At 39.0% G+C, this 24,880-nt stretch overlaps 1 protein-coding gene across 3 annotated transcripts in view; it reads left to right on the top strand.

The window, feature by feature from the left end:
- The window catches only part of TTC23 (tetratricopeptide repeat domain 23), a 109,875-nt gene that overhangs the window by 19,857 nt on the left and 65,138 nt on the right, over positions 1-24,880 (top strand). For 2 of the 3 annotated variants that reach the window (XM_060003649.1, XM_060003648.1), the window contains exons 2-5: positions 12,102-12,301; positions 21,168-21,291; positions 24,226-24,376; positions 24,566-24,691. In XM_060003649.1, the coding sequence (XP_059859632.1) occupies positions 12,122-12,301; positions 21,168-21,291; positions 24,226-24,376; positions 24,566-24,691 (581 nt within the window). In that variant the 5' untranslated portion in view covers positions 12,102-12,121. Of the gene's footprint in view, positions 1-12,101; positions 12,302-21,167; positions 21,292-23,031; positions 23,091-24,225; positions 24,377-24,565; positions 24,692-24,880 lie in introns of those variants that run through there. The other variant, XM_060003650.1, reaches the window with a different exon arrangement.

Genomic DNA, 24,880 nt, shown 5'->3' with positions numbered 1-24,880 from the left:
AATTTAGCTGTAGGTTTTTCACAGGTGCCCTTTATCAGGTTGAGAAAGTACAATTCTATTACTACTTTGTAAGGATTTTTTAAAATCAGAAATGGATATTAGATTTTGTCATGTTCTTTTTGTGTGCTTATCAAGATGATCGTACAGTTTTTCTTTTTTAGTTTATTAATGTTATGAATTACATTGACTGCTTTTTGAATGTTAAACCAATCTTACATTTCTGAGATAAATTCTACTTGGTCATGATGTATTTTCCTTTTTATCTATTACTGGGTTTAATTTGCTAAAATTTTACTTTAAATTTTTGCATCTATGTTCCTGAGGCATATTGATCTGAAATTTTCTTTTCTTGTAATATATTTGTCTTGTTTTGATATGAGGGTCTCATAGAATGAGTTAGGAAATATTCTCATTTTCAATTTTCTGAAAGAGGTTGTATGGAATTGGTATTATATCTTCCTTAAATATCTGGTAGAATTTACTATTGAAGCCATTTAGGCCTAGAGGTTTTTATTTGTTTCTTTTGTTTTGTTTTTTATAAGGTTTTTAAAATACAAATTCAGTTTCTTTAATAGACATAGGGCTAGTCAGGTATATATATTTTTCTTCAGTGAGCTTTAGTATTTTGTGTCTTTAAAGGAATTTTTCCATTCATCTAAGTTGTCAAATTTATTGGCATACATGTTCATAACATTCCCATATTAATCTTTTAACATTTGTAGAATCTGCAGTGATGGTATCTCTCTCATTCCTGATACTGGTGATTTGTGTCTTCTTTCCTTTTTTTCTGATTAGTCAGGTTAGAGATTTATCAGCATTATTGGTCTCAGAAAAGCAGGTTTTGGTTTCATTGGTTTTTCTCTATTTTTCTACTGTAATTTGTGAATTTAGCTTTATTATTTATTTTATTAATTCTTTTCTTATGCCTACTTTGAGTTTAATTTGATCTTCCTTTTCTAGTCATTGAAGGTAAAGGTTAAGACCATGATTTTGAGATTTTTTTACTTTACTTTTCTAATACAGGCATTTAATGCTATAAAGTTCCCCATAATGACTGCTTTAGCAGCATTGTCAAATTCTTGTATGTTGTCTTTTTATATTCATTCAGTTTAAACTACTTTCAAATATCCTTTTTGATGTCTTCTTTGACCCATGGGGCTTTTTATTTTTTTAGAAAAATGTTATTTAGTTTCTAAATATTTGGACATTTTCCAGATATCTTTCTGTTACTGATTTATAACTTAATCCCTTTGTGGTCATAGAATGTACTTTGTATGACTTGAATCCTTATAAATTTACTGAAACTTGTTTCATGACCCAGGATAGAATCTGTCTTAGTTAATGTCCATATGCACTTGAAAAGAATGGATATTCTGTGCTTTTTGGTAAAGTGTTATAGTAAATGCCAAATCAAGTTGGTTGATGATGTAGTTCAAGTCTTCAGTATCCTTTACTGATTTTCTGCCTACTTGGTGTACCAATTATTGACAACAAGGTATTTAAATCTCTGACTATAATTGAGGATTTGATCATTCTCCTTGCAGTTTCATCAGTTTGGGGTCTTATATATTGAAACTGTTATTAGGTATATTAACACTTGGGATGGTTATGTCCTCTTGAATAATTGACCCTTTATCATAATGAAATGACCTTCCTTATGGTAATATTCTTTGCTGTAAAATCTACTTTGATATTAATATAGATACTCCAAATTTGTTTCTGACTAATTTTAGAATATTATTTTCCATTCTTTTACTTCTAATCTTAGTGTCTTTGAATTTCTTATAGGCAACATATTGTTGGGTTTTGCATTTTTATCCAATCTGTCAATGTCTTTCTCTTAACTGGGTTGTTTAGATCATTTACATTTAATGTTGTTATTGTTATAGTTAGATTTAAGTCTATCACCTTGCTATTTATTGGCTATTTGTCCCAGCTGTTCTTTGTTCCCTTTTCCCTCTTTTTTCTATTGGATTATTTTTATGACTATATTTTTATCTCCTTTGTTGGCTTGCTACCTGTAACTCTTTTTATTTTAATACTTGCTGTAGGGTTTATACTATACATTTTTAACTTATCTCAGTCTACCTTCAAGTAATATTATACCATTACACATACAGTATAAGAACTTCACAGTTCCATCCGCCCCTCTTAGTCTTTATACAACTTTGGTCATACATTTCATATATATATATATATATATATATATATATACACACACACACATATATACATATATATGTTATAAGCCCCACAGTACATTTTTTTGGTTTAAATAGTTGATTATCTTTTTATTTTATTTTTTCATTAACATCTTTATTGGAGTATAATTGCTTTACAATGGTGTGTTAGTTTCTGCTTTATAACAAAGTGAATCAGCTATACATATAAATATATCCCCATATCTCCTCCCTCTTGCGTCTCCCTCTCACACTCCCTATCCTACCCCTCTAGGTGGTCACAAAACATTGAGCTGATATCCCTGTGCTATGCAGCTGTTTCCCACTAGCTATCTATTTTATATTTGGTAGTGTATATATGTCCATGCCACTTTATCACTTGGTCCCAGATTACCCTTCACACTCTCCATGTCCTCAAATCCATTCTCTACATCTGTGTCTTTATTCCTGTCCTGCCCCCTAGGTACTTCAGAACCACTTATTTTTTTAAGATTCCATATATATGTGTTAGCATACGGTATTTGTCTTTCTCTTTCTGACTTACTTCACTCTGTATGACAGACTCTAGGTCCATCCACCTCACTACAAATAACTCAATTTTGTTTCTTTTTATGGCTGAGTAATATTCCATTGTATATATGTACCACATGTTCTTTATCCATTCATCTGTGGATGGACACTTAGGTTGCTTCCATGTCCTGGCTATTGTAAATAGAGCTGCAATGAACATTGTGGTACATGACTCTCTTTGAATTATAGTTTTCGGAGGGTATATGCCCAGTAGTGGGTTTGCTGGGTCATATGGTAGTTCTACTTTTAGTTTTTTGAGGAACTTCCATACTGTTCTCCATAGTGACTGTATCAATTTACATTCCCACCAACAGTGCAAGAGGGTTCCCTTTTCTCCACACCCTCTCCAGCATTTATTGTTTGTAGATATTTTTGATGATGGCCATTCTGACTGGTGTGAGATGATACCTCATTGTACTTTTGATTTTCATTTCTCTAATGATTAGTGATGTTGAGCATCCTTTCATGTGTTTGTTGGCAATCTGTATATCTTCTTTGGAGAAATATCTATTTAGGTCTTCTGCCCATTTTTAGATTGGGTTGCTTAATTTTTTTATATTGAGCTGCATGAGCTGCATGTAAATTTTTGAGATTAATTTTTTGTCAGTTGCTTCATTTGCAAATATTTTCTCTGATTCTGAGGGTTGTCTTTTCATCTTGTTTATGGTTTCCTTTGCTGTGCAAAGCTTTTAAGTTTCATTAGGTCCCATTTGTTTATTTTTGTTCTTATTTCCATTTCTCTAGGAGGTGGGTCAAACAGGATCTTGCTGTGATTTATGTCATAGAGTATTCTGCCTAAGTTTTCCTCTAAGGGTTTTATAGTGTCTGGCCTTACATTTAGGTCTTTAACCAATTTTGACTTTATTTTTGTGTGTGGTGTTAGGAATCGTTCTAATATCATTCTTTTGCACATAGCTGTCCAGTTTTTCCAGCACCACTTATTGAAGAGTCTCTCTCTTTTCTCCATGGTATATTCTTCCCTCCTTATCAAAAAAGGTGACCATATTTGTGTGGGTTTATCTCTGGACTTTCTATCCTTTTCCACTGATATATATTTCGGTTTTTGTGCCAATACCATACTGTCTTGATTACTGTAGCTTTACAGTATAGTCTGAAGTCCAGGAGCATGATTCCTCCAGCTCCATTTTTCTTTCTCAAGATTGCTTTGGCTATTCAAGGTCTTTTGTGTTTCCATACAAATTGTGAAATTTTTTGTTCTAGTTGTGTGGAAAATGCCATTGGTAGTTTGATAGGGATTGCATTGAATCTGTAGATTGCTTTGGGTAGTATAGTCATTTTCACAATGCTGATTCTTCCCATCCAAGAACACGGTATATGTCTCCATGTGTTTGTAACATCTTTAATTTCTTTCATCAGTGTCTTATAGTTTTCTGCATACAGGTCTTTTGTCTCCTTAGGTAGGTTTATTCCTAGGTATTTTATTCTTTTTGTTGCAACATTAAATGGGAGATTTTCCTTAATTTCTCTTTCAGGTTTTTCACCATTAGTGTGTAAGAATGCAAGAGGTTTCTGTGCATTAATTTTGTATCCTGCTACTTTACCAAATTCATTGATTACCTCTAGTAGTTTTCTGGTAGCATCTTTAGGATACTCTATGTACAGTATCATGTCATCTGCAAACAGTGACAGCTTTACTTCTTCTTTTCCGATTTGGATTCCTTTTATTTCTTTTTCTTCTCTGATTGCTGTGGCTAAAAATTCCAAAACTATGTTGAATAATCGTAATGAGAGTGGACAACCTTGTCTTGTTCCTGATCTTAGTGGAAATGGTTTCAGTTTTTCACCATTGAGAACGATGTTGGCTTCGGGTTTCTCATATATGGCCTTTATTATGTTGAGGAAATTTCCCACTATGCCTACTTTCTAGAGGGTTTTTATCATAAATGGGTGTTGAATTTTGTCAAAAGCTTTTTCTGCATCTATTGAGATGATCATATGGTTTTTCTCCTTCAATTTGTTAATATGGTTCATCACATTGATTGATTTGCGTATATTGAAGAATCTTTGCATTGCTGGGATAAACCCCACTTGATCATGGTGTATGACCCTTTTAATGTGCTGTTGGATTCTGTTTGCTAGTATTTTGTTGAGGATTTTTGCATCTATGTTCATCAGTGATACTGGCCTGTAGTTTTCTTTCTTTGTGACTTTTTTTCTGGTTTTGGTATCAGGGTGATGGTGGCCTCACAGAATGAGTTTGGGAGTGTTCCGCCCTCTGCTATATTTTGGAAGAGCTTGAGAAGTATGGGTGTTAGCTTTCCTCTAAATAGAATTTGATAGAATTTACCTGTGAAGCCATCTGGTCCTTGGCTTTTGTTTGTTGGAAGATTTTTAATCCCAGTCTCAATATCAGTGCTTGTGTTTGGTCTGTGTATATTTTCTATTTCTTCTGGGTTCAGTCTTGGAAGGTTGTGCTTTTCTAAGAATTTGTCCATTCGTGGTTGTCATTTTATTGGCATATAGTTGCTTGTAGTAATCTCTCATGATCCTTTGTATTTCTGCAGTGTCAGTTATTACTTCTTGTTTTTCGTTTCTAATTCTATTGATTTGAGTCTCCTCCCTTTTATTCTTGATGAGTCTGGCTAATGGTTTATCAATTTTGTTTATCTTCTCAAAGAACCAGCGTTTAGTTTTATTGATCTTTGCTATCATTTCCTTCATTTCTTTTTAAATTTATTTCTGTTCTGATATTTATGATTTCTTTCCTTCTGCTAATTTTGGGGGTTTTTTGTTCTTCTTTCTCTAATTGCTTTAGGTGTAAGGTTCGGTTGTTCATTTGAGATATTTCTTGTTTCTTGAGGTAGGATTGTATTGCTATAAACTTCCCTCTTAGAACTGCTTTTGCTGCATCCCATAGGTTTTGGTTCATCGTGTTTTCATTGTCATTTGCTTCTAGGTATTTTTTTATTTCCTCTTTGATTTCTTCAGTGATTTCTTGGTTTTTTAGTAGTGTATTGTTTAGCCTCTATGTGTTTGTATTTTTAACATATTTTTTCCTGTAATTTATATCTAGTCTCAGAGCATTGTGGTTGGAAAAGATACTTGATACATTTTCAATCTTCTTAAATTTACCAAGGCTTGATTTGTGACCCATGATATGATCTATCCTGGAGAATGTTCCATGAGCACTTGAGAAAAAAGTGTGTTCTGTTGTTTTTGGATGGAATGTCCTATAAATATCAATTAAGTCCATCTTGTTTAATGTATCATTTAAAGCTTGTGTTTCCTTATTTATTTTCATTTTGGATGATCTGTCCATTGGTGAAAGTGGAGTGTTAAAGTCCCCTACTATGATTGTGTTACTGTCAATTTCCCCTTTTATGGCTGTTAGCATTTGCCTTATGTATTGAGGTGCTCCTATGTTGGGTGAATAAATATTTACAATTGTTATATCTTCTTCTTGGATTGATCCCTTGATCATTATGTAGTGTCCTTCTTTGTCTCTTGTAATAGTCTTTATTTTAAAGTCTATTTTGTCTGATATGAGAATTGCTACTCCAGCTTTCTTTTGATTTTCATTTGCATGGAATATGTTTTTCCATCCCCTCACTTTCAGTCTGTATGTGTCCCTTGGCCTGATTTGGGTCTCTTGCAGACAGCATATATATGGGTCTTGTTTTTGTCTCCATTCAGCCAATCTTGGTTGGAGCATTTAATCCATTTACATTTAAGGTAGTTATCAATGTGTATGTTCCTATAACCATTTTCTTAATTGTTTTGGGTTTGTTATTGTAGGTCTTTTCCTTCTCTTGTGTTTCCTGCCTAGAGAAGTTCCTTTAGCATTTGTTGTAAAGCTGGTCTGGTAGTGCTGAATTCTCTTAGCTTTTGCTTGTCTGTAAAGGTTTTAATTTCTCCATCAAACCTGAATGAGACCCTTGCTGGGTAGAGTAATCTTGGTTGTAGGTTTTTCCCTTTCATCACTTTAAATATGTCCTGCCACTCCCTTCTGGCTTGTAGAGTTTTTGCTGAAAGATCAGCTCTTAACCTTATGGTGATTCTTGTATGTTATTTGTTGTTTTTCCCTTGCTGCTTTAAATATTTTTTCTTTGTATTTAATTTTTGATAGTTTGATTAATATGTGTCTTGGCGTGTTTCTCCTTGGATTTATCCTGTATGGGACTCTGTGCTTCCTGGACGTAATTGACTATTTCCTTTTCCATATTAAGGAAGTTTTCAACTATAATCTCTTCAAATATTTTCTCAGTCCTTTTCTTTTTCTCTTCTTCTTCTGGGACCCCTATAATTCGAATGTTGGTGCATTTAATGTCCCAGAGGTCTCTGAGACTGTCCTGTTCTTTTCAGTCGTTTTTCTTTTTTCTGCTCTGTGCTAGTTATTTCCACTATTTTATCTTCCAGGTCACTTATCCGTTCTTCTGCCTCAGTTATCCTGCTATTGGTTCCTTCTAGAGCACATTTAATTTCTTTTATTGTGTTGTTCATCATTGTTTGTTTGCTCTTTAGTTATTCTAGGTCCTTGTTAAACATTTCTTGTATTTTCTTCATTTTGTTTCCAAGATTTTGGATCATCTTTGCTCTCTATTCTTTTTCAGGTAGACTGCGTATTTACTCTTCACTTGTTTGGTCTGGTGAGTTTTTACACTGCTCCTTCATCTGCTGTGTGTTTCTCTGTCTTCTCATTTTGCTTAAATTACTGTGTTTGGGGTCTCCTTCTCAAAGGCTGCAGGTTCATAATTCCCATTGTTTTTGGTGTCTGCCCCCAGTGCTAAGTTTTGTTCAGTGGGTTGTGTAGGCTTCCTGGTGGAGGGGACTGGTGCCTGTGTTCTGGTGGATGAGGCTGGATCTTGTCTTTCTGGTGGTTAGAACCACGTCTGGTGGTGTGTTTTGGGGTGTCTGTGGCCTTATTATGATTTTAGGCAGCCTCTCTGCTAATGGGTGGGATTGTGTTCCTATCTTGCTAGTTGTTTGGCATAGGGTGTCCAGCACTGTTGCTTGCTGGTCGTTGAGTGGAGCTGGGTCTTAGCGTTGAGATGGAGATCCCTGAGAGAGCTTTTGCCATTTGATATTACGTGGAGCTGGGAGGTCTCTGGTGGACCAGTGTCCTGAACTCAGCTCTCCCAGGTTAGAGGCTCAGGCCTGACACCCCGCTGGAGCACCAAGACCCTGTCAGCCACAAGTCTCAGAAGAAAAGAGAGGGAAAAGGAAAGAAAGAAAGAGAGAGAGAGAGACAGACAGAGTGTGAGGGAGGGAGGAAGAAAGGAAAGAAAGTTATTAAAATAAAAAATTTTTTAATTATTAAAAATTTTAAAAAAGGAAGAAAGAAGAGAGCAACCAAACCAAAAAGCAAATCCACCAATGATAACAAGCACTAAAAACTATACTAAAAAAACAAAACAAACAAAAAAGAACCAGACAGACAGAACTGTAGGACAAATGGTAAAAGCAAAGCTATACAGACAAAATCACACAGAGAAGCATACACATACACACTCACAAAAAGAGAAAAATGAAAAAAAATATATATATAGAAGAAAGAGAGCAATCAAATCAATAAACAAATCTAATGATAATAAACTCTAAATACTAAACTACGATAAACATAAAACCAGAAACAAATTAGATGCAGAAAGCAAACCCCAAGTCTACAGTTGCTCCCAAAGTCCACTGCCTCAAGTTTGGGATGATTCATTGTCTATTCAGGTATTCCCAGATGCAGCATACATCAAGTTGATTGTGGAGATTTACTCCACTGCTCCTGAGGCTGCTGGGAGAAATTTCCCTTTCTCTTCTTTGTTCACACAGCTCCTGGGGTTCATCTTTGGATTTGGCCCCACCTCTGCGTGTAGGTCGCCTGAGGGCGTCTCTTCTTCCCCCAGACAGGATGGGGTTAAAGGAGCAGCTGGTTAGGGAACTCCGGCTCACTAGGCCTGGGGAAGGGAGGTTTACGGAATGCGGGCGAGCCTGTGATGGCAGAGACCGGCGTGACTTTGCAACAGCCTGAGGCATGCTGTGTGTTCTCCCAGGGAAGTTGTCCCTGGATCACGGGACCCTGGCAGTGGCGGGCTGCACAGGCTCTGGGGAGGGGAGGTGTGGTTAGTGACCTGTGCTTGCACACAGGCTTCTTGGTGACTGCAGCAACAGCCTTAGCCTCTCATGCCAGTCTCTGATGTCCACACTGATAGCCGCAGCTTGCACCCATCTCTGGAGTTTATTTAGGTGGTGCTCTGAATCCCTTCTCCTTGCACACCCCGAAACAATGGTCTCTTGCCTCTTAGGCAGGTCCAGACTTTTTCCTGGACTCCCTCCCGGCTAGCTGTGGCACACTAGACCCCTTCAGGCTGTGTTCATGCAGCCAACCCCAGTCCTCTCCCTGGGATCTGAACTCCAAAGCCAGAGCCTCAGCTCCAAGCCTCCACCAGCCCTGGCGGGTGAGCAGACAAGCCTCTCAGGCTGGTGAGTGCTGGTCCACACCAATCCTCTGGGCGGGAATCTCTCCGCTTTGCCCTGGGCAACCCTGTTTCTGTGCTCTCCTCCATGGCTCCAAAGCGTCCCCCCCCCACCCCCCATCTCTACCAGTGAAGGGGCTTCCTAGTGTGTGGAAACTCTTCTTCCTTCACAGCTCCCTCCCAGAGGTGCAGATCCCATCCCTATTCTTTTGTCTCTGTTTTCTCTTTTTTCTTTTGCCTTACCCAGGTACATGGGGATTTTCTTGCCTTTTGGGAAGTCTGGGGTCTTCTGTCAGCATTCAGTAGGTGTTCTCTAAGAGTTGTTCCACATGTAGATGTATTTCTGGTGTATTTGTGGGGAGGAAGGTGATCTCCATGTCTTACTCCTCTGCCTGATTATCTTTTAAAGAGATTTAAATAATATGAAAATATATGAAATATGAAAATATATGAAATAATATGAAAATATGTCTTACATATTTGCCCATGTAAGTATCTTTTTCATTGTTCTTACTTCCTTTGTGTAGATCTATATTTCCATTTATTATCATTTTTCTTCCTTTTGAAAGACTTCACTTAATATTTCTTGGGAACATTGGGGTGCAAATCTGCTGGTGATGATTTTTTTTTAATTAATTAATTAATTTATTTAGGCTGCATTGGGTCTTTGTTGCTGTGGGCGGGCTTTCTCTAGTTGCGGCTAGTGGGGGCTACACTTCATTGCAGTGTGTGGGCTTCTCATTGCAGTGGCTTCTCTTGGTGTGGAGCACAGGCTCTCAGCGCACAGGCTTCAGTAGTTGTGACATGCAGGCTCAGTAGTTGTGGCTCGTGGGCTCTAGAGCACAGGCTCAGTAGTTGTGGCGCATGGGCTTAGTTGCTCTGCAGCATGTGGGATCTTCCTGGACCAGGGCTTGAACCTGTGTCCCCTGCATTGGCAGGAGGATTCTTAACCACTGCGCCACCAGGGAAGTCCCGCTGGTGATGATTTCTTTTGGATTTTGATCTTGAAAGATATTTTCACTGGTACGGAATTTCAGCTTGACAATTTTTTTTCTGTCCATACTTTAAATATGGTTCTTCACTGTCTTCTCATATGCTTTATTTCCTCCCAGAAACCTGCTGTCGTCATCTTTTTTTTTTAATACTAATATGTCCTTTTTTCTGACTACTTTTAATATTTTCTCTTTATCATGGTTTTGAGCAATTTGGTTATGATGTATCTTGGTGTAATTTCCTTTATGCTTCTTGTGTTTAGTTTTCATTTAGCTTCTTGAATCTCTGGGTTTTTATTTTTCCTCAAATTTGGAAAAATTTTGGCCATTATTTCTTCAAACACTTTTTTTTTGTCCCCACTACAATCTGCTTTCCTTTAGGGACTCAAATTATATATAAGGCAATTTGAAGTTGTTTCACAGCTCACTGATTTTTTAAAAGATTGTTTCTATTGCTATGTCTGCAAGTTCATGCATCTTTTCATCTGTAATATCTAATCTCCCATTAATCTGATCTAGTGTATTTTTCATCTCACGTATAATTTTCTTACCTAGAAGTTCATTTTGGGTCTTTTTATATTCCGTGTCTCTAGTTAACTTTTTAAACATATGGAATACAATTATAATAACCTTTAATTTTCTTCTCTGCTAACTTAATATCTGGGTCAGTTTTTACTGATTATTCTTCTCATTATGGGCCATGTTTTCTTGCCTATTTGCATGCCTGGTGATCTTTCTTTGGACGTCAGATTATATGAATTTTACCTTGTTTAATGCTGGCTATTTTTGCATTCCTATGAACATCCTTGAGTTTTGCCCTCTGATACAGTTAAGTTACTTGGAAACAGTTTTATCCTTTTAGGTCTTACTTTCATGGTTTGTTAAGTGGATCTAAGCAGGGTTCACTCTAGGGCTAATCCCCATTACTGGGACAAAACCCTTCTGAATATTTTACCGTGTACCTCACGAATTATGAGTTTTTCCAGTCTAGTCAGTGGGAACAGGCACCAGCCTTGGTGAGCACCAGACACTTCCTTTCAATCTTATTAGAGGAGTCTTCCTCCAGACTCAAGTAGTTTTCTTACACACATGCTGGTCAGTATTCTCTCCCCATACTTGAGGGGTGCTAATCTCTGGGGTCCTCTCTGTGCAACTCTATCCTCTCTAGTAATCTGTCCTGTGAACTCCAGCCACCTTGGTCTCCCCAGATGCTCTACTCTATTTCCTCAACTCAGATAGCCCACAGGGTAATTCTGGGTTACCCTGCATGTTCTAGAAACTTTTTCAAAGCAATAACCTGGGGCAATCATGGGTCTCACTTTGTTTCTTTTTTCCATTTCTCAAGTCTGTTGTCCTGTCTCTTGAAAACCATTGTTTCATACCTTTTTTGCCTATAGGTTGTTTTTTATTGTTGTTGTTGTTTGTTAACTGGCTGGTGACTTCGGGCAAGAGGATAAATCTCATCCCTATTACTCCATCTTGGCTGGAAATGAAAGTTTAGCATGTCATTTTTTCCTGTTTTCAAGGTCACTTGGGATTCAACAGATCTAATCTGAGCTCTTTGAGAACTGTTTGGGCTCAGCTGATTCCTACTGATATATATACATATACATATATACCATATATAACATATAGATACGTATATATATAAAATATATCAGTATGTGTGTATACACATATACATATATATACATGTAATATAGAGTGAGAACAAAGAATGTTTGGTCTAGTTAAAACTTGAAATCAGTCTGAAAGAAGTTAGTACTAGCCACTAGGATCTTTTTGGATAGAATGCTACTTATTTCAAAGAAGTCATGAGTATAGTGTTGAAATTTTCTTAGATTCTAGTCTCAATTTCTAGAAAAAAATGTGTATTTCTAAAAGTAGCTATGGAAATTACCATTAACACCTTCGTTTCCTTATTTTAAAATTAGAGGATAATGTATATAAAAATATGCAAGAATCACAGGAAACTCACATATCCAACCACCTGGAAGAAATTGTTGCTGCCGTCAGCATAACACCTAGAAAAATGCTCCAAAACAAGCTGCCTCAGACAGCACTGTTTCAGCCTCCTCGAGAGAAACTCCACCTCTGTGAAGAGAAAGCAAAGTCCTATTCTAGCAGTCATGAGGTAAGGAGGCTTTCTTTTTATACCTGTACTCTGATAATTGAGAAGTAGGATACTTTAGGTTGCATTCCTACTCTCAGGAGTTTGGTACAAGAGAAAATATGACAGTGCCTTTTTCATAGTGTGAGTGGGTGTAGTACCTCAGGACTCCAAGCCCAGCACTTGGCACAGTCAACATTATGTTTGCTGAATGAGTGCACAAATGAACAAACAAGTTTTCCCTGACCTCTGACAAGTGTACACTAGACTGACTGGTTGTGATTTGACCTACTACAGTCATTTTCCATCAATCAGTAAATATTTATTGAGCTCCTCCTGTGTGCCAGGTCTAGGCACTGGAATACAGGACAAAGCAGATGAAGTTTCTGCTCTCATGGAGCTTATATTTCTTAGGTTCCTAATCTTGTTTTCTGTATACTTCTTTCCCATCTCTCTTCAAAGTTTTATTCATTTACTCATTCATTCAATATGTATTTCGCTACCACCTCTTATGTGTCAGACCCTATTTGTCCATTTATTCACAAAAATTTACTGTATACCTAATGTGTGCCAGGTGCTGTGCAAGTGCTGGAGGCACAGATGGGAAAGCTACAGCCTCTGCCTCAGAGGGATTCATGGTCTGGTTGGGGAGATAGATGGATAATGGTAATCAGCCTAAGTTCTGTGACAAACACAAGCTTAGGTGGTATAGATGCAAAGCATGGGGAGTGAGGGGAGGAGGGATGGGCTGGAGTTGGAGGAGGGACAGCACTTGAGGCATGCTTCTTGGGATGGGAGTTATTTGGACTGCACTGATAACAGTACTTAGGAGCTGGCCCCAGGTAGGAGAGAGGACAATAGCGTTCTGGGCAGAGGTGGCAGAAGGGCAAGAGTTGTGGGTCTGAGGGTGCACAGGCTGCTTGGGGAACTATATGGAACTATCTGGGATGGAGACTTTAGTTACACAGGGCAGCAAATGAGGTTGGATTTTGAACAGGAGCTGGGACCAGAAGGTGTTCAACACCCAGGAAAAGTTTAGATTTTCTTCTCAGAGTGCTGGAGACTGTCATAGGATTATAAGCAGAAGAGGGTCATGAGCAAGTCTGAGTGTCTGGAATGATCCCTCAGACCTCAGATAACTGGGTGGTGGAGGAAGAGAAGGGAGGTAAACTGGAGGAGGAGGACTAGTTTGCAGGATATTTGCAATAATCCTGGCAAGGGCCTGAAATATGGCAGAGTCAGTAGAAATGCTGAGATCTTTTTTTTTTATTATTTGAAGTATTTTTTTACAATGTTGTGTTAATTTCTGCTATACAGCAAAGTGATTCAGTTATTCATATATATACATTCTTTTTTTAATATTCTTTTCCATTATGGTTTATCATAGGATCTTGATTATAGTTCTCTGTGTTATACAGTAGGACCTTGTTTTATATATATATATTTTTCTCTCTATATATAAATATATATACATTCTATATATATTAGTTTGCATCTGCTAATCCCAAACTCCCAGTCCATCCCTCCCGCAGTCCCCTTCCCCTTGGCAACCACCTGTCTGTTCTCTATGTCTGTGATTCTGTTTCTGTTTCATAGATAGGTTCATTTGTGTCATATTTTAGAATCCACACATAAGTGATATCATATGGTATTTGTCTTTCTCTTTCTGACTTACTTCACTTAGTATGATAATCTCTAGTTGCAAAATGCTGAGATCTTTTGATAAGAATTTGGAAATATGAATCAATGAAACCTGGTAACTTGGGGGGACATAGGGGTTGGAGAGGCAAGAGTGAGCCAGAGAGGGGTGTGTGCAATTCCTGACTTAGGGCTCAGCCAGCCTAGGTGACCCAAGGCTTGTCAGAGCCCTTTGTTATTGTAATGAATACAGGAAGAAGACCAGGATTATGGAGAGAAGGTGTGAATTCAGTTTTGAAGGTGTGCTTATTCATTATGCAGCAGATATTTATTTAGTACCTACTATGTGCCAGGCTGGGTGCTATGTCGGCCTCAGCTGGCAGCCTTTCTCAACCAGAGGTCTGCAAGAGAACTAAGCCTTAATGCCCTAAGGCATTTGGTGTGTGTGTGTGTGTGTGTGTGTGTGTATATATATATATTATTAATTTGTATTGGAGTATGGCTGCTTTGCAATGTTTTGTTAGCCTCCACTGCACAACAAAATGAATCAGCCATACATGTACAGATATCCCCTCCCTTTTGGACTTCCCTCCCATTTAGGTTACCACAGTGCATTAGGTAGAGTTCCCTGTGCTATACAGTATGTTCCCATCAGTTGTCTATTTTGTACATAGTATCAATACTGTATATGTGTCAATCCCAGTCTCCCAATTCCTCCCACCCCATCCATTTCCCCCTTGGTATCCATACGTTTGTACTCTACGTTTCTACCTCTATTTCTGCTTTGCAAATAAGATCATCTATACCATTTTTCTAGATTCCACATATATGTGTTATTATACGATATTTGCTTTTCTCTTTCTGACTTACTTCACTCTGTATGACACTCTCTAGGTCCATCCATGTATCTACAAATGACCCAATTTTATTTTTTTTATGGCTGAGTAATATTCCATTGTATATATGTGCCACATCTTCTTTATGCATTTGCTGGATAAAGAAGATAGACAGTTAGGTTGTTGATAGACATTTAGGTTGCTTCCATGTCCTGGCTATTGTAAATAGTGCTGCTATGAACATTGGGGTGCATGAGTTTTTTTGAATTATGGTTTTCTCTGGGTATATGCCCAGTAGTGGGATTTTTGGGTCATATGGTAGTTTTAGTTTTAGTTTTTTAAGGAACCTGCATACTGTTTTCCATAGTGGCTGTATCAATTTACATTCCCACCAACAGTGTATGAGGGTTCCCTTTTCTCCACACCTTCTCCAGCATTTATTGTTTGTAGGTTTTTTGATGATGGCCATTCTGACTGGTGAGAGGTGATACCTCATTGTACTTTTGATTTTCATTTCTCTAATAATTAGTGATGTTGAGCATCTTTTCATGTGTCTGTTGGCCATCTGCATTTGGTGTATATAAAGAATTAACTTCTCTTCTATGCATCTAGAATGATATCAAAGCATTTTTTGTGTTCTGCCGTTCAGATGAGGAATCCTTGGATTCAGCAGTGAACAGGACAAACAGCTTGCCTGCCCTCATGGAGCTGAGGGGACATTGTAAATAAACCAGTGAAGTAGAGATTGTGCTAAGTGCTATGGAGGAAACAGAGTGGGCCTATCTTAGGTAAGGGAGGGCCTCATTGAGGAGGTGACATCTTAGCTGACACCTAAAGAAGAGAAGGAGCCAACATGGAGGAGCTGAGGAAAAGGAGTTCTAGGGAGAGGGAACAGCAGCCATAAAATTTATAAGTTTGGCATGAGCATGACTATGTTTGAAGTGATGATAGGAAGCCTCAGGCTGACATGAAATGTAGTTGGAGAGGCAGCTTACCTGCCTTGCGGGTCTAAGTTAAGTGCTCTAGGAAGCCTTAATGTTTTTAGGAAAGTATTAATATGACATAATTTGCTTCTTAAAATACCATTCTTTGGTAATTTTTTATTTTAAAATACTTTCAGACTTACAGAAAAGTTACAAGATATACCAGTTGTTAACATTTACTTTATTTCTTTATTTCTCACTCTCTCTCTCTGTCATTATTTTTCTGAATATCTGAGAGTAAGTTACAAATGTATGATCCTTTACCCCTAAATACGTCAGTGCCTATTTCCCAAGAATAAAGGATATTCTCCTACATAACCATAGTACAATGATTGAAATTAGGCAATTAATATTGATATATATTATTATCTAATCTACAAACATTACCCATATTTCTCAAATTATCTCAATAATATCTTTTATAGAAAAAAAATCAGCCATGGTCCAATCCATGAAGTCATGTTGACTATAGTCAACAGTTAGAGCAGTTACTTAGGCTATCTTTGTCTTTCACAATCTTAGTATTTGTGAAAAGTACTGTATTAGTCTGTTTGGGCTACTGTAATACAATACCACAGACTGGGTGGCCTACACAACAGAAATGTACTCCTCGCAGTTCTGGAGACTGGAAGTCCAAGATCAAGGTGCCAGCAGGGCTGGCGTCTGGTAAGAGCTCTCCCCTTGGGTTGCAGACCACCACCTTCTAGCTGTGTCCTCACATGACCTCTTCTTTGTGCATGTGGAGGAAGGGGGAGAGAAAGGTATCTCTTCTTATAAGTACACTAATCCTATTGATCAGGGCCCCACCTTTATAACATCATTTGACCCTAATTACAGCCTTGGAGGCCCTATCTCCAAATACTACAGTGAGAGTTAGGGCTTCAACATATGAATTTGGCAGGGGCCACAAATATACACTCCAATTATTTTGTAGAATACCTCCCAATTTGAATTTGTCATGTGTTTCCTTATGATTAGATTCATATTATGCATTTGGGGCAGAAATCCCACAGACCTGACATAGGGCCCTTCTCAGTGCATCATATTAGGAGGTGTACGATGTCGTTTGTCTCATTACTATGAGGCTAAATTTGATCGCTTGGTTAAGGAGCTATCTGGCATGTTTTTTCACTGTAGAATTATTATTCTTCCCTTTGTAATTAATATTTTGTGGGGAGATTCATTGATACTGTGAATACATCCTATTCCTCATTAAAACTTCACCCCCTAGTTTATAGCATCCATTGATGATTCTCACCTGAATTAACTATTACTATGATGTTTGTCAAATGGTGATTCTCTGACTTCAGCATTCTTTCAACATTTGTTTGTTGGCATTCTTTTTATGAGGAAGAGCTTTTCCTTCTTCACACTTTATTGTTCATTTATTTATATCACTGTGGGTTCAAGAAATCCTGTTTTACAAATATGTTACAATCCATTATTGTCGTCAAAACTTAAATTATTTTGTATTTGCCAGAGGGAGCCCCTTCAAGCTGGCTTCTGAGTCCTTGATATGTTCCCATGATTCTTTCCTTAACTTCCGACACAATCAGATTTTTCAGGTTCATCTTGTATTTCCCTGCTCCAGCTGTGGATTCAGGGAATGCTGGTTCCCCTTAGAAGAGAATAGCATTGATATTTAGACACCAAGATCTGGGTATTAAATACCCATTTTAAAATATGTATGGCCAGACTTACTGATCCTCAGAGTTGCATATTTTAATATTAAGAAGTTTAAGAAATTCAGGTAACTCAAGAATGATGTTGTGGGAAGAGATCTGGACTTTGCATCAAGGAGCTTGACTGTGAGTTCCGACTCTACCACTCGGTGATAAATCACCTCACCTCTCTGGCCTTACATTTCTTCTTTAAATTGAAGTGATCAGACTAGATTATTTCCAAGGCTCATCCCAGTTCTGAAATTTTCTTCCTACTGATGCTTCTCTTCTGTCTACCTGCTACCCATGCCTGTTGGCTAAAACCACTGGAACTGGCAGGATAAAGGTTGGAAAATCAAAAGGCAGTATCTGGACTACACATCCTAGCAAATATGAAAGCAGAGGGAGGACAGGCTGCTCTTTCTGTGCCCTGGTCCCCGATGCAGGTAGTGAGGACCAAAGCTCTGATCTGGGAGGCTGACTCTCAGACTGCATATAGCCCTTCCTTGGAAACTTGTGGTTGGGACAGATTCACCATCAGATCAGATCCTCCTCTCTTTTTGGCAAACTGTCTATCTAGACTTCTCAATGTTTTCATCATTTCTTTCTTTCTCATACACTGTATTCATTTGCTGTGTGTCTTCAAGGAAGCCATTCCCTAAACTTCCTGTCTCTAGAGGCAATAAATAGATGTTTCCCAAAAGAAGAACTACAGAAAGCCAATAAACACATGAAGATGTTCAGCCTCACTAGCTTTGCGGAAAAAAAAATACAAACTAAAACAAGGAGAAATGAGTTAACTGACAAACTGGCAAGTTAGACCCCAACTAGTGCTTGGCTCTGTGTAAGGGGCATTCCCTGCTCACATACGGTGCTGTAAGGGAGGTGTGGATGGAAGCAGCCTCTCAAGGAAGCACTCCAGCAAACTCTAGCAAAGCCTCAGGATTTTGCACATCCTTTACCCTATTGTCACATTGGAATTCATTCTAAGAAAATGCTTATGGCTTCCCTGGTGGCGCAGTGGTTAAGAATCCTCCAGCCAATGCAGGGGGACACAGGTTCGAGCCCAGGTCCGGGAAGATCCCACATGCCACGGAGCAACTAAGCCCATGTGCCACAACTACTGAGCCTGTGCTCTAGAGCCCGCGAGCCACAACTACTGAGCCCACATGCCACAACTACTGAAGCCCGCGCACCTAGAGCCCGTGCTCCACAACAAGAGAAGCCACCACAATGAGAAGCTTGTGCACCATAACAAAGAGTAGCCCCTGCTCGCCGCAACTACAGAAAGCCCGCATGCAGCATCAAAGACCCAGTGCAGCCAAAAATAAATAATAAAATAAATACATTTATATCTATAAAAAAAAGAATGCTATAAAAAAAAGAAAAAGAAAATGCTTATGGATATGAGCAAATCTATCCACACAGGATGCTCAGAGAGAAAAAGTTTTAAAACAACCTAAGTGCTGAATAGCTATTGGTTGAGTAACTCACTTATAATATATCCGTACAATAAAATACTATGCAGCCATAAAAAATTATTATCATAGAAGATGACATGGAGAAATGTTCACAAATTGTGAAAAGTTGCAAACCTATATGTAGCTTATAAGCCTAATTTTAAAAGGAAATAATATGTATAGATAGATTCATAGGAATGAAGGATAGAGAGAAATTTAGCTGCCTAGTTGTCTCTAAGGGGTGAGATGGCAGGTGATTTTTTATTTTTTTTGCTCACCTGTATTTTGATAATGAGCATGTATTAATTTTGTAATAAGAAAAATGTTACTATAGGCAAAAGCCACACCTCCATCTTCCTTCATCACTATGGAGTGAGCACAGTGTTCCCCAGCCTCTCTTGCTAGGTCAGAAAAGCAACTGTCCTGTGGTCAGCTGTCTGGGTATGAATTTTTTGTCAAGAGGAATGTTGTTTCAAGGTGAAAGTGTTTCTAACTCACATGGGAACTTTGTGGAAGTGCAGGTCCTTTGAGCTTAGGCATTGACCGGGGGAGTAGGGGTTGGGAGTGTACTGGGTCTTTTGCTGGGTGTTTTCCACAACTCTGTCCTTGTTCTTACAGTTCTTCCTCTGCTTTGCCCCCTTCAGCTTTGTACCTCCCACCTCCTCTTTTGCTATTCCAGCTCTCTATTACTGTATCACACTCTAAGACTTAGTGGCATAAAACAAAAACAACCATTTATTTTGCTCATGAATGCACAATTTGTGCAGAGCTCAGTGAGATCTGGTCAGCTCTGCTCCATGCAGCATCAGCTGGGCTCAACACGTGTGGAGAATCTGATGGCAGGGTGGCATAGTCCTGCGGTTGACCGATTGATGCTGCCACCAACACATTTCCATGTAGGCCTCTCCGTGGGGCCGCTTAGGCTTCCTCATGGAATGGTGGTTAGGTTACTAGTCTTCTGGGGTTGCTATGGCAAAATACTGGCTGGCTGGCTTCAACAAAGGAAGTTTATTTTCTCACAGTTCTGGAGCCTAGAAGTCTAAGGTCAAGGTGTTGGCAGGGTTGATTTTATTCAGAGGGCTCTCTCCTTGACTCCCTCTGCGTCCTCACAACGTGTTTCTCTGTGTGTGCCCATTCCTAGTGTCCCTTTCTCTTCTTACAAGGACACCAGTCATATTAGATTAGGGCCCCATCCTGACAGCCTCATTTTACCTTATTCACCTCTTTAAAGGCCATCTCTCCAAATACAGTTATATTCTGAAGTACTTAGGACTCCAACAGATGAATTTGGAAGTGGGAGACACAATTCAGCCCATAACAAGTTCCAAGAGTGAGTAAAAAGTGGAAGCTGCCAGTTCTTTAAGAACTGGGTCTAGGACTTCCATGGTGGCACAGTGGTTGAGACTCCACGCTCCCAATGCAGGGGGCCCGGGTTTGATCCCTAGTCAGGGAACTAGATCCCACATGCATGCAGCAGCTGGGAGTTCGCATGCCACAACTGAGGAGCCCAAGTGCTGCAAGTAAGGAGCTGGCAAGCCGCAACTAAGGAGCCTGCCTGCCGCAACAAAGACCCGGTGCAACCAAATAAATAAGTAAAATATTTTAAAAAAAGAGAACTGGGTCTAAAAAGTGGCACTGCATCATTTCCTCCATGTTCTTTTAGCCAAACGGTCATAAAACCCAGATTCAAGGAAAAGGGGACATAGACCACCATCTCTGTATGGAAGGAGTATCAAAGAATTTTGGAGCTGTATTTTAAAACTACCAGTCTTGCTTTGAGTGTATTGCTGTTCTAAGCTGACCTGGAGCTAGAATCCATGGTTCGCTATTCTCTTTGTCCTGGATCCAGATGAAAATGTGCTTTAATCCCTTAATGAAATCTGTTTGTAAAGTCCTGCTGACCTCATTTGCTGTGCTAATATCCCAGCTGCTAAAGAAGGTGTTTGAATTGAGAACTAACGGGCGTTATTTGAAAAGTATCACCATTCGCCCACTTGTTGTACCTGAATACGTAGTAGCTGTTCATCAATGGGCAGCGTCTTTACTCCATAACGTTTTTCACTATTGACTATAACTTTAAATGTACTATAAATTTTACTGGTTTTTTTATGTGTATTGTCTATTTCACCCGACCTGATGAATATCCTGCCATCCAAGACAGATCTTTGTTTTGTTCTCTAATGTATCACAAGTCCTTAAAACCATGCCCGGCCCATAATCAACACTCAGTAAGTGTATATTGAATGGATAAAAATACAAGTTGATTTTGTGCTTTGCTGTCTAACTGGTGAGCCCATTTCCCCTTCCTCCAGTATAAACAGGCTCTCCAGGAGCTTGTGCGCTGTGTGGCGCTGACGAGGATCTGCTATGGTGACTCACACTGGAAACTGGCCAAGGCGCATGTTAACCTGGCTCAGGGCTACCTCCAGCTGAAAGGTGAGTCTGCCTCAGGCTGAGGAGGATTGGCTGGTTGGTTTCTGCTCTTTTCCTCAAATTTGACTTAACTTTAGAAGGACATTCTCCTCTCTACACATTGAGAACTATTTCCTCTCACAAAGAGTCAATAAGATTTTTTAATACAATATGTAAAAAAGAGAAGGAAGATTTTAGCCCTCTGAGTTTTGTTTTTTATGATCTTAAAAGTAGTTCTTGGGAGATAATTAACTTGTTAGCTGTGAAGGCATTGTAGAAATGGCCCAGGGCGTAGAGTTGAGGCCTAAAATAGGATCCATTCACATATGTATTGATGGAAAGTCTCTTGCCTATAAGTGACACCCCCCCCCAAAAAAAAGAGGCTAAATCAAGCTGACAATAAACAAAAGGTAATTCATTGGCCCATACACTTAAAAATCCAGGGGTAAAACTTACTGTAGACTTAGCCAGATCCACGTTTTCAAACAGTGTGATCAGATTTCCGTTCCTCCGTTTTCGCACCACTTGACTCTGTTCTTCTCTGTATTGGCTCCATTCTTAGCCAAACTTTGCCCACGTGGTGGCAGCAAGGTTGCCAGCAGCTTTAGGTTTCCCTCCTCAGCATTCCCAGGAAAAAAAGAGTGTCTCTCCTCCAAAATCTCAGGGTTTGGGGATTCTTATTGGGCTGATGTGGGTTGTATGCCAAAGACAAGAAAAAGTCTGATTGGCTAGACCTGCCTTTTGGCTCCACTGGATCCTTGGGGAGAGGCTGGCATTGGCTAAATCACAAGGACTGAGTGTGCAGGGGCTGGGCATCCTCAAAAGAAAACAGGGGAAGGGAAAGTGGATGCAGAGAAGGCAAAAACATGGACTGGCAACCTAGGACCAGAGTACATCGCTGTACTCCGTTTCTTCAATTGAAAAGTGATGATAATGAGATGATATGATGGCACTGACTTCCCAGGATTGGCCCAGTGAATAAATAAACAAACAGAAGTGAAAAACACCACAATGCTAAGCACACAATTGCCACCCAATAAATTTAGCCAAATCTGATTATAGATTGCTCCTACCTGTTAGATCAAAGACTATTAGAGGGGCTTCCCTGGTGGCACAGTGGTTGAGAGTCTGCCTGCCAATGCAGGGGACACGGGTTCGTGCCCTGGTCTGGGAGGTTCCCACATGCCGCGGAGCAACTAGGCCCATTTGCCACAACTACTGAGCCTGCGCAACTAGAGCCTGTGCTCTGCAACAAGAGAGGCCGCGACAGTGAGAGGCCCGTGCACCGTGATGAAGAGTGGCCCCCGCTCGCCGCAACTAGAGAAAACCCATGCGCAGAAACGAAGACCCAGCACAGCCAAAAAATAAATATAAATAAATAAAAATTAAAAAAAAAAAGACTATTAGAGCCAGAGGGGACGTTGGAGATCATCTAGTTCAAACCATACCCTTATACCCACTATTTTCTAGATTCAGAGGAAACAACTATTTTGAATTGAAACAGCTTGCCTCAGGTCACACTGTTAATAGATAGCTGATCTGAGACTCAGACCTCGGATTTTGGTTGCCAGTACCAGTGTCCTAGCATCAGGGATTTTTTTTAACGATGTTTTTCTTCTACAGTCTGCTACCTTTCTGCATTATAGTCTTTCTTTCTCAATTTAAAGTAAAAGCAGTATCTACTATTTATTAAGGTCTTATTGAGTGCCAGGCACCATGCTATTTTCCATGTATAATTTCCTTCAATCTTCACTACAGTGCTATGAGGTGGGTAATGTTATTATCCCTGTCTACAGTCGAGGAAGCTGGGGCCAACATTTCAGGTAAGTGGTGGAGCAGGGAATTCACTCTGAGCAGTCTGATTTCAGAGCTAGTGTTCTTGAACCTCAACCCATGCTGCCTCTTGTAGATTGAGTTCAAGTTTCTTGAGGAAATGGACCAGAATTCATCATGTCTTTTATAATGTTGCATACATTATTGGCACTAATAAATTTCTGGTAGGTTGATTGTGTACTTTTAAAAAAAACAAGACAAAATTCTGTAAGTGTTCCTATAGGAATAGCATACCCTGGATTTTCTCCCTCAGAAAATATATTCTGTTTTATAGACATAGGAACAGAATGAATTTCATAATTTGACAGCTCTTTTTAGAGATTTGAGATACAATTCCATGTAATGAAGAACGTAAGACCAGGAGTATTAGGATGTGGGTGGAAGGGTGTGTCATTGTGGGGAAGAAGATGGGGATGTGGGAAAGTGAAAAAACCTGAGACCTAAATAGTGATCCTCAGTGTCACCTTTACCACAAATGAATACGCCAATGGAAGAACGCTGGAACCCACCGGGAATTAGTTCTTGGTAGTAACTGTTCTTAAACTTCATTTGATTCATCTCAGTCTATTACCACATAGAAATAAGAGATTGTAGCACATCAGCCCCTTACCTCATTGGAATTGTTTGGCAGTTTTTATAGATATCATCATATTTGTATTATGTTAAAATAACTCTCTAAAGTTATGATTATGGATGGGTGAGCAGAAGATTCAGAATTTTTAGTATTTCATTAAGATTGCTGTCACAAAGCCAGGATTAAAATTCATGAATATTTTATTTCCTTCCCAGAATGCTGTAGTCTTTGTATTCCGTTTGTTTTTTTATAATTATTCATAACATTTTACGTCTGATATTGGTGAAGTTTCAAAGCTGTTCAATTCCTGCTCATTCTGATTATTTCTAAAAAGACCATTGTGGGAAAAATTTTTTATCTTGAGTCCTAGGTGTGAAACACTTCTTTGTTTCTTATAGTCATGATCGTATTTCATGCTGTCCCGATATATCTCCATGTGCCACTTGATGATATATGAAGGAGACCTCATCAGATTCCCTGGCCAGAGATAACTATATTCCTGTCCAGCTGAAATGAAAGAGAAACTGAGACTTCTTTTTCTTTGTCCACAGGACTGTCACTGCAAGCAAAACAACATGCAGAAAAAGCCAAAGAAATCCTCACCAACTCCATTGTGCATCCCTACAATGACAATACAGATGTTTTCAAGTGTTCGGTTGAGTTATTCCATACCATGGGGAGAGCCTTACTCTCCCTTCAAAAGTATCCTTTTGCCTCTAATCTTTACAAATAGAAATACCGTTCATAATGCTTATAGTTAATTTTTAAGGCCAAATCAAAAGATGACAGGTGACTCAGGAAGGGTGATGGGAAGTATGAGAGCCAAGGATATCCAGGAACTAGGGCCCCAGAATGTAGCACCAAGTGTAAAGTTTCCTGAACACAACTCAGGTTTAAGGAAGCTTCAGAGAATTTGACAAAAGCAGAGAGACTTTCAAAGGAGCTGCTGCAATGTGGAAGGATTATAAAGGAAGAATGGATAGAAATTCAAACTCAGATCAAATTGTCATTTGCACAGTAAGTTTTCAGTTTAGGACTTTTTGTATACGTGATTCCTGGAGGTTCTTTGCCAGAAGACTCTGTCTTCAGGCAGGAGGAGCTTCTGCATGGTGCTGTGTCGGTGGCTTCTCCATGGCCATTGTCCAGAATTAAAAGAGGAGGACGACAGTCACATCAGAGCAGCCACAACCAAGGCATGTACGTCAG

The sequence above is a fragment of the Delphinus delphis genome, chromosome 2 (assembly GCF_949987515.2).
Source record: "Delphinus delphis chromosome 2, mDelDel1.2, whole genome shotgun sequence".
NCBI classification, from domain to species: Eukaryota; Metazoa; Chordata; class Mammalia; order Artiodactyla; family Delphinidae; genus Delphinus; species Delphinus delphis.
The sequence above is the reverse complement of the archived record's forward strand: the minus strand, read 5'-3'. Positions and strand labels throughout refer to the sequence as shown.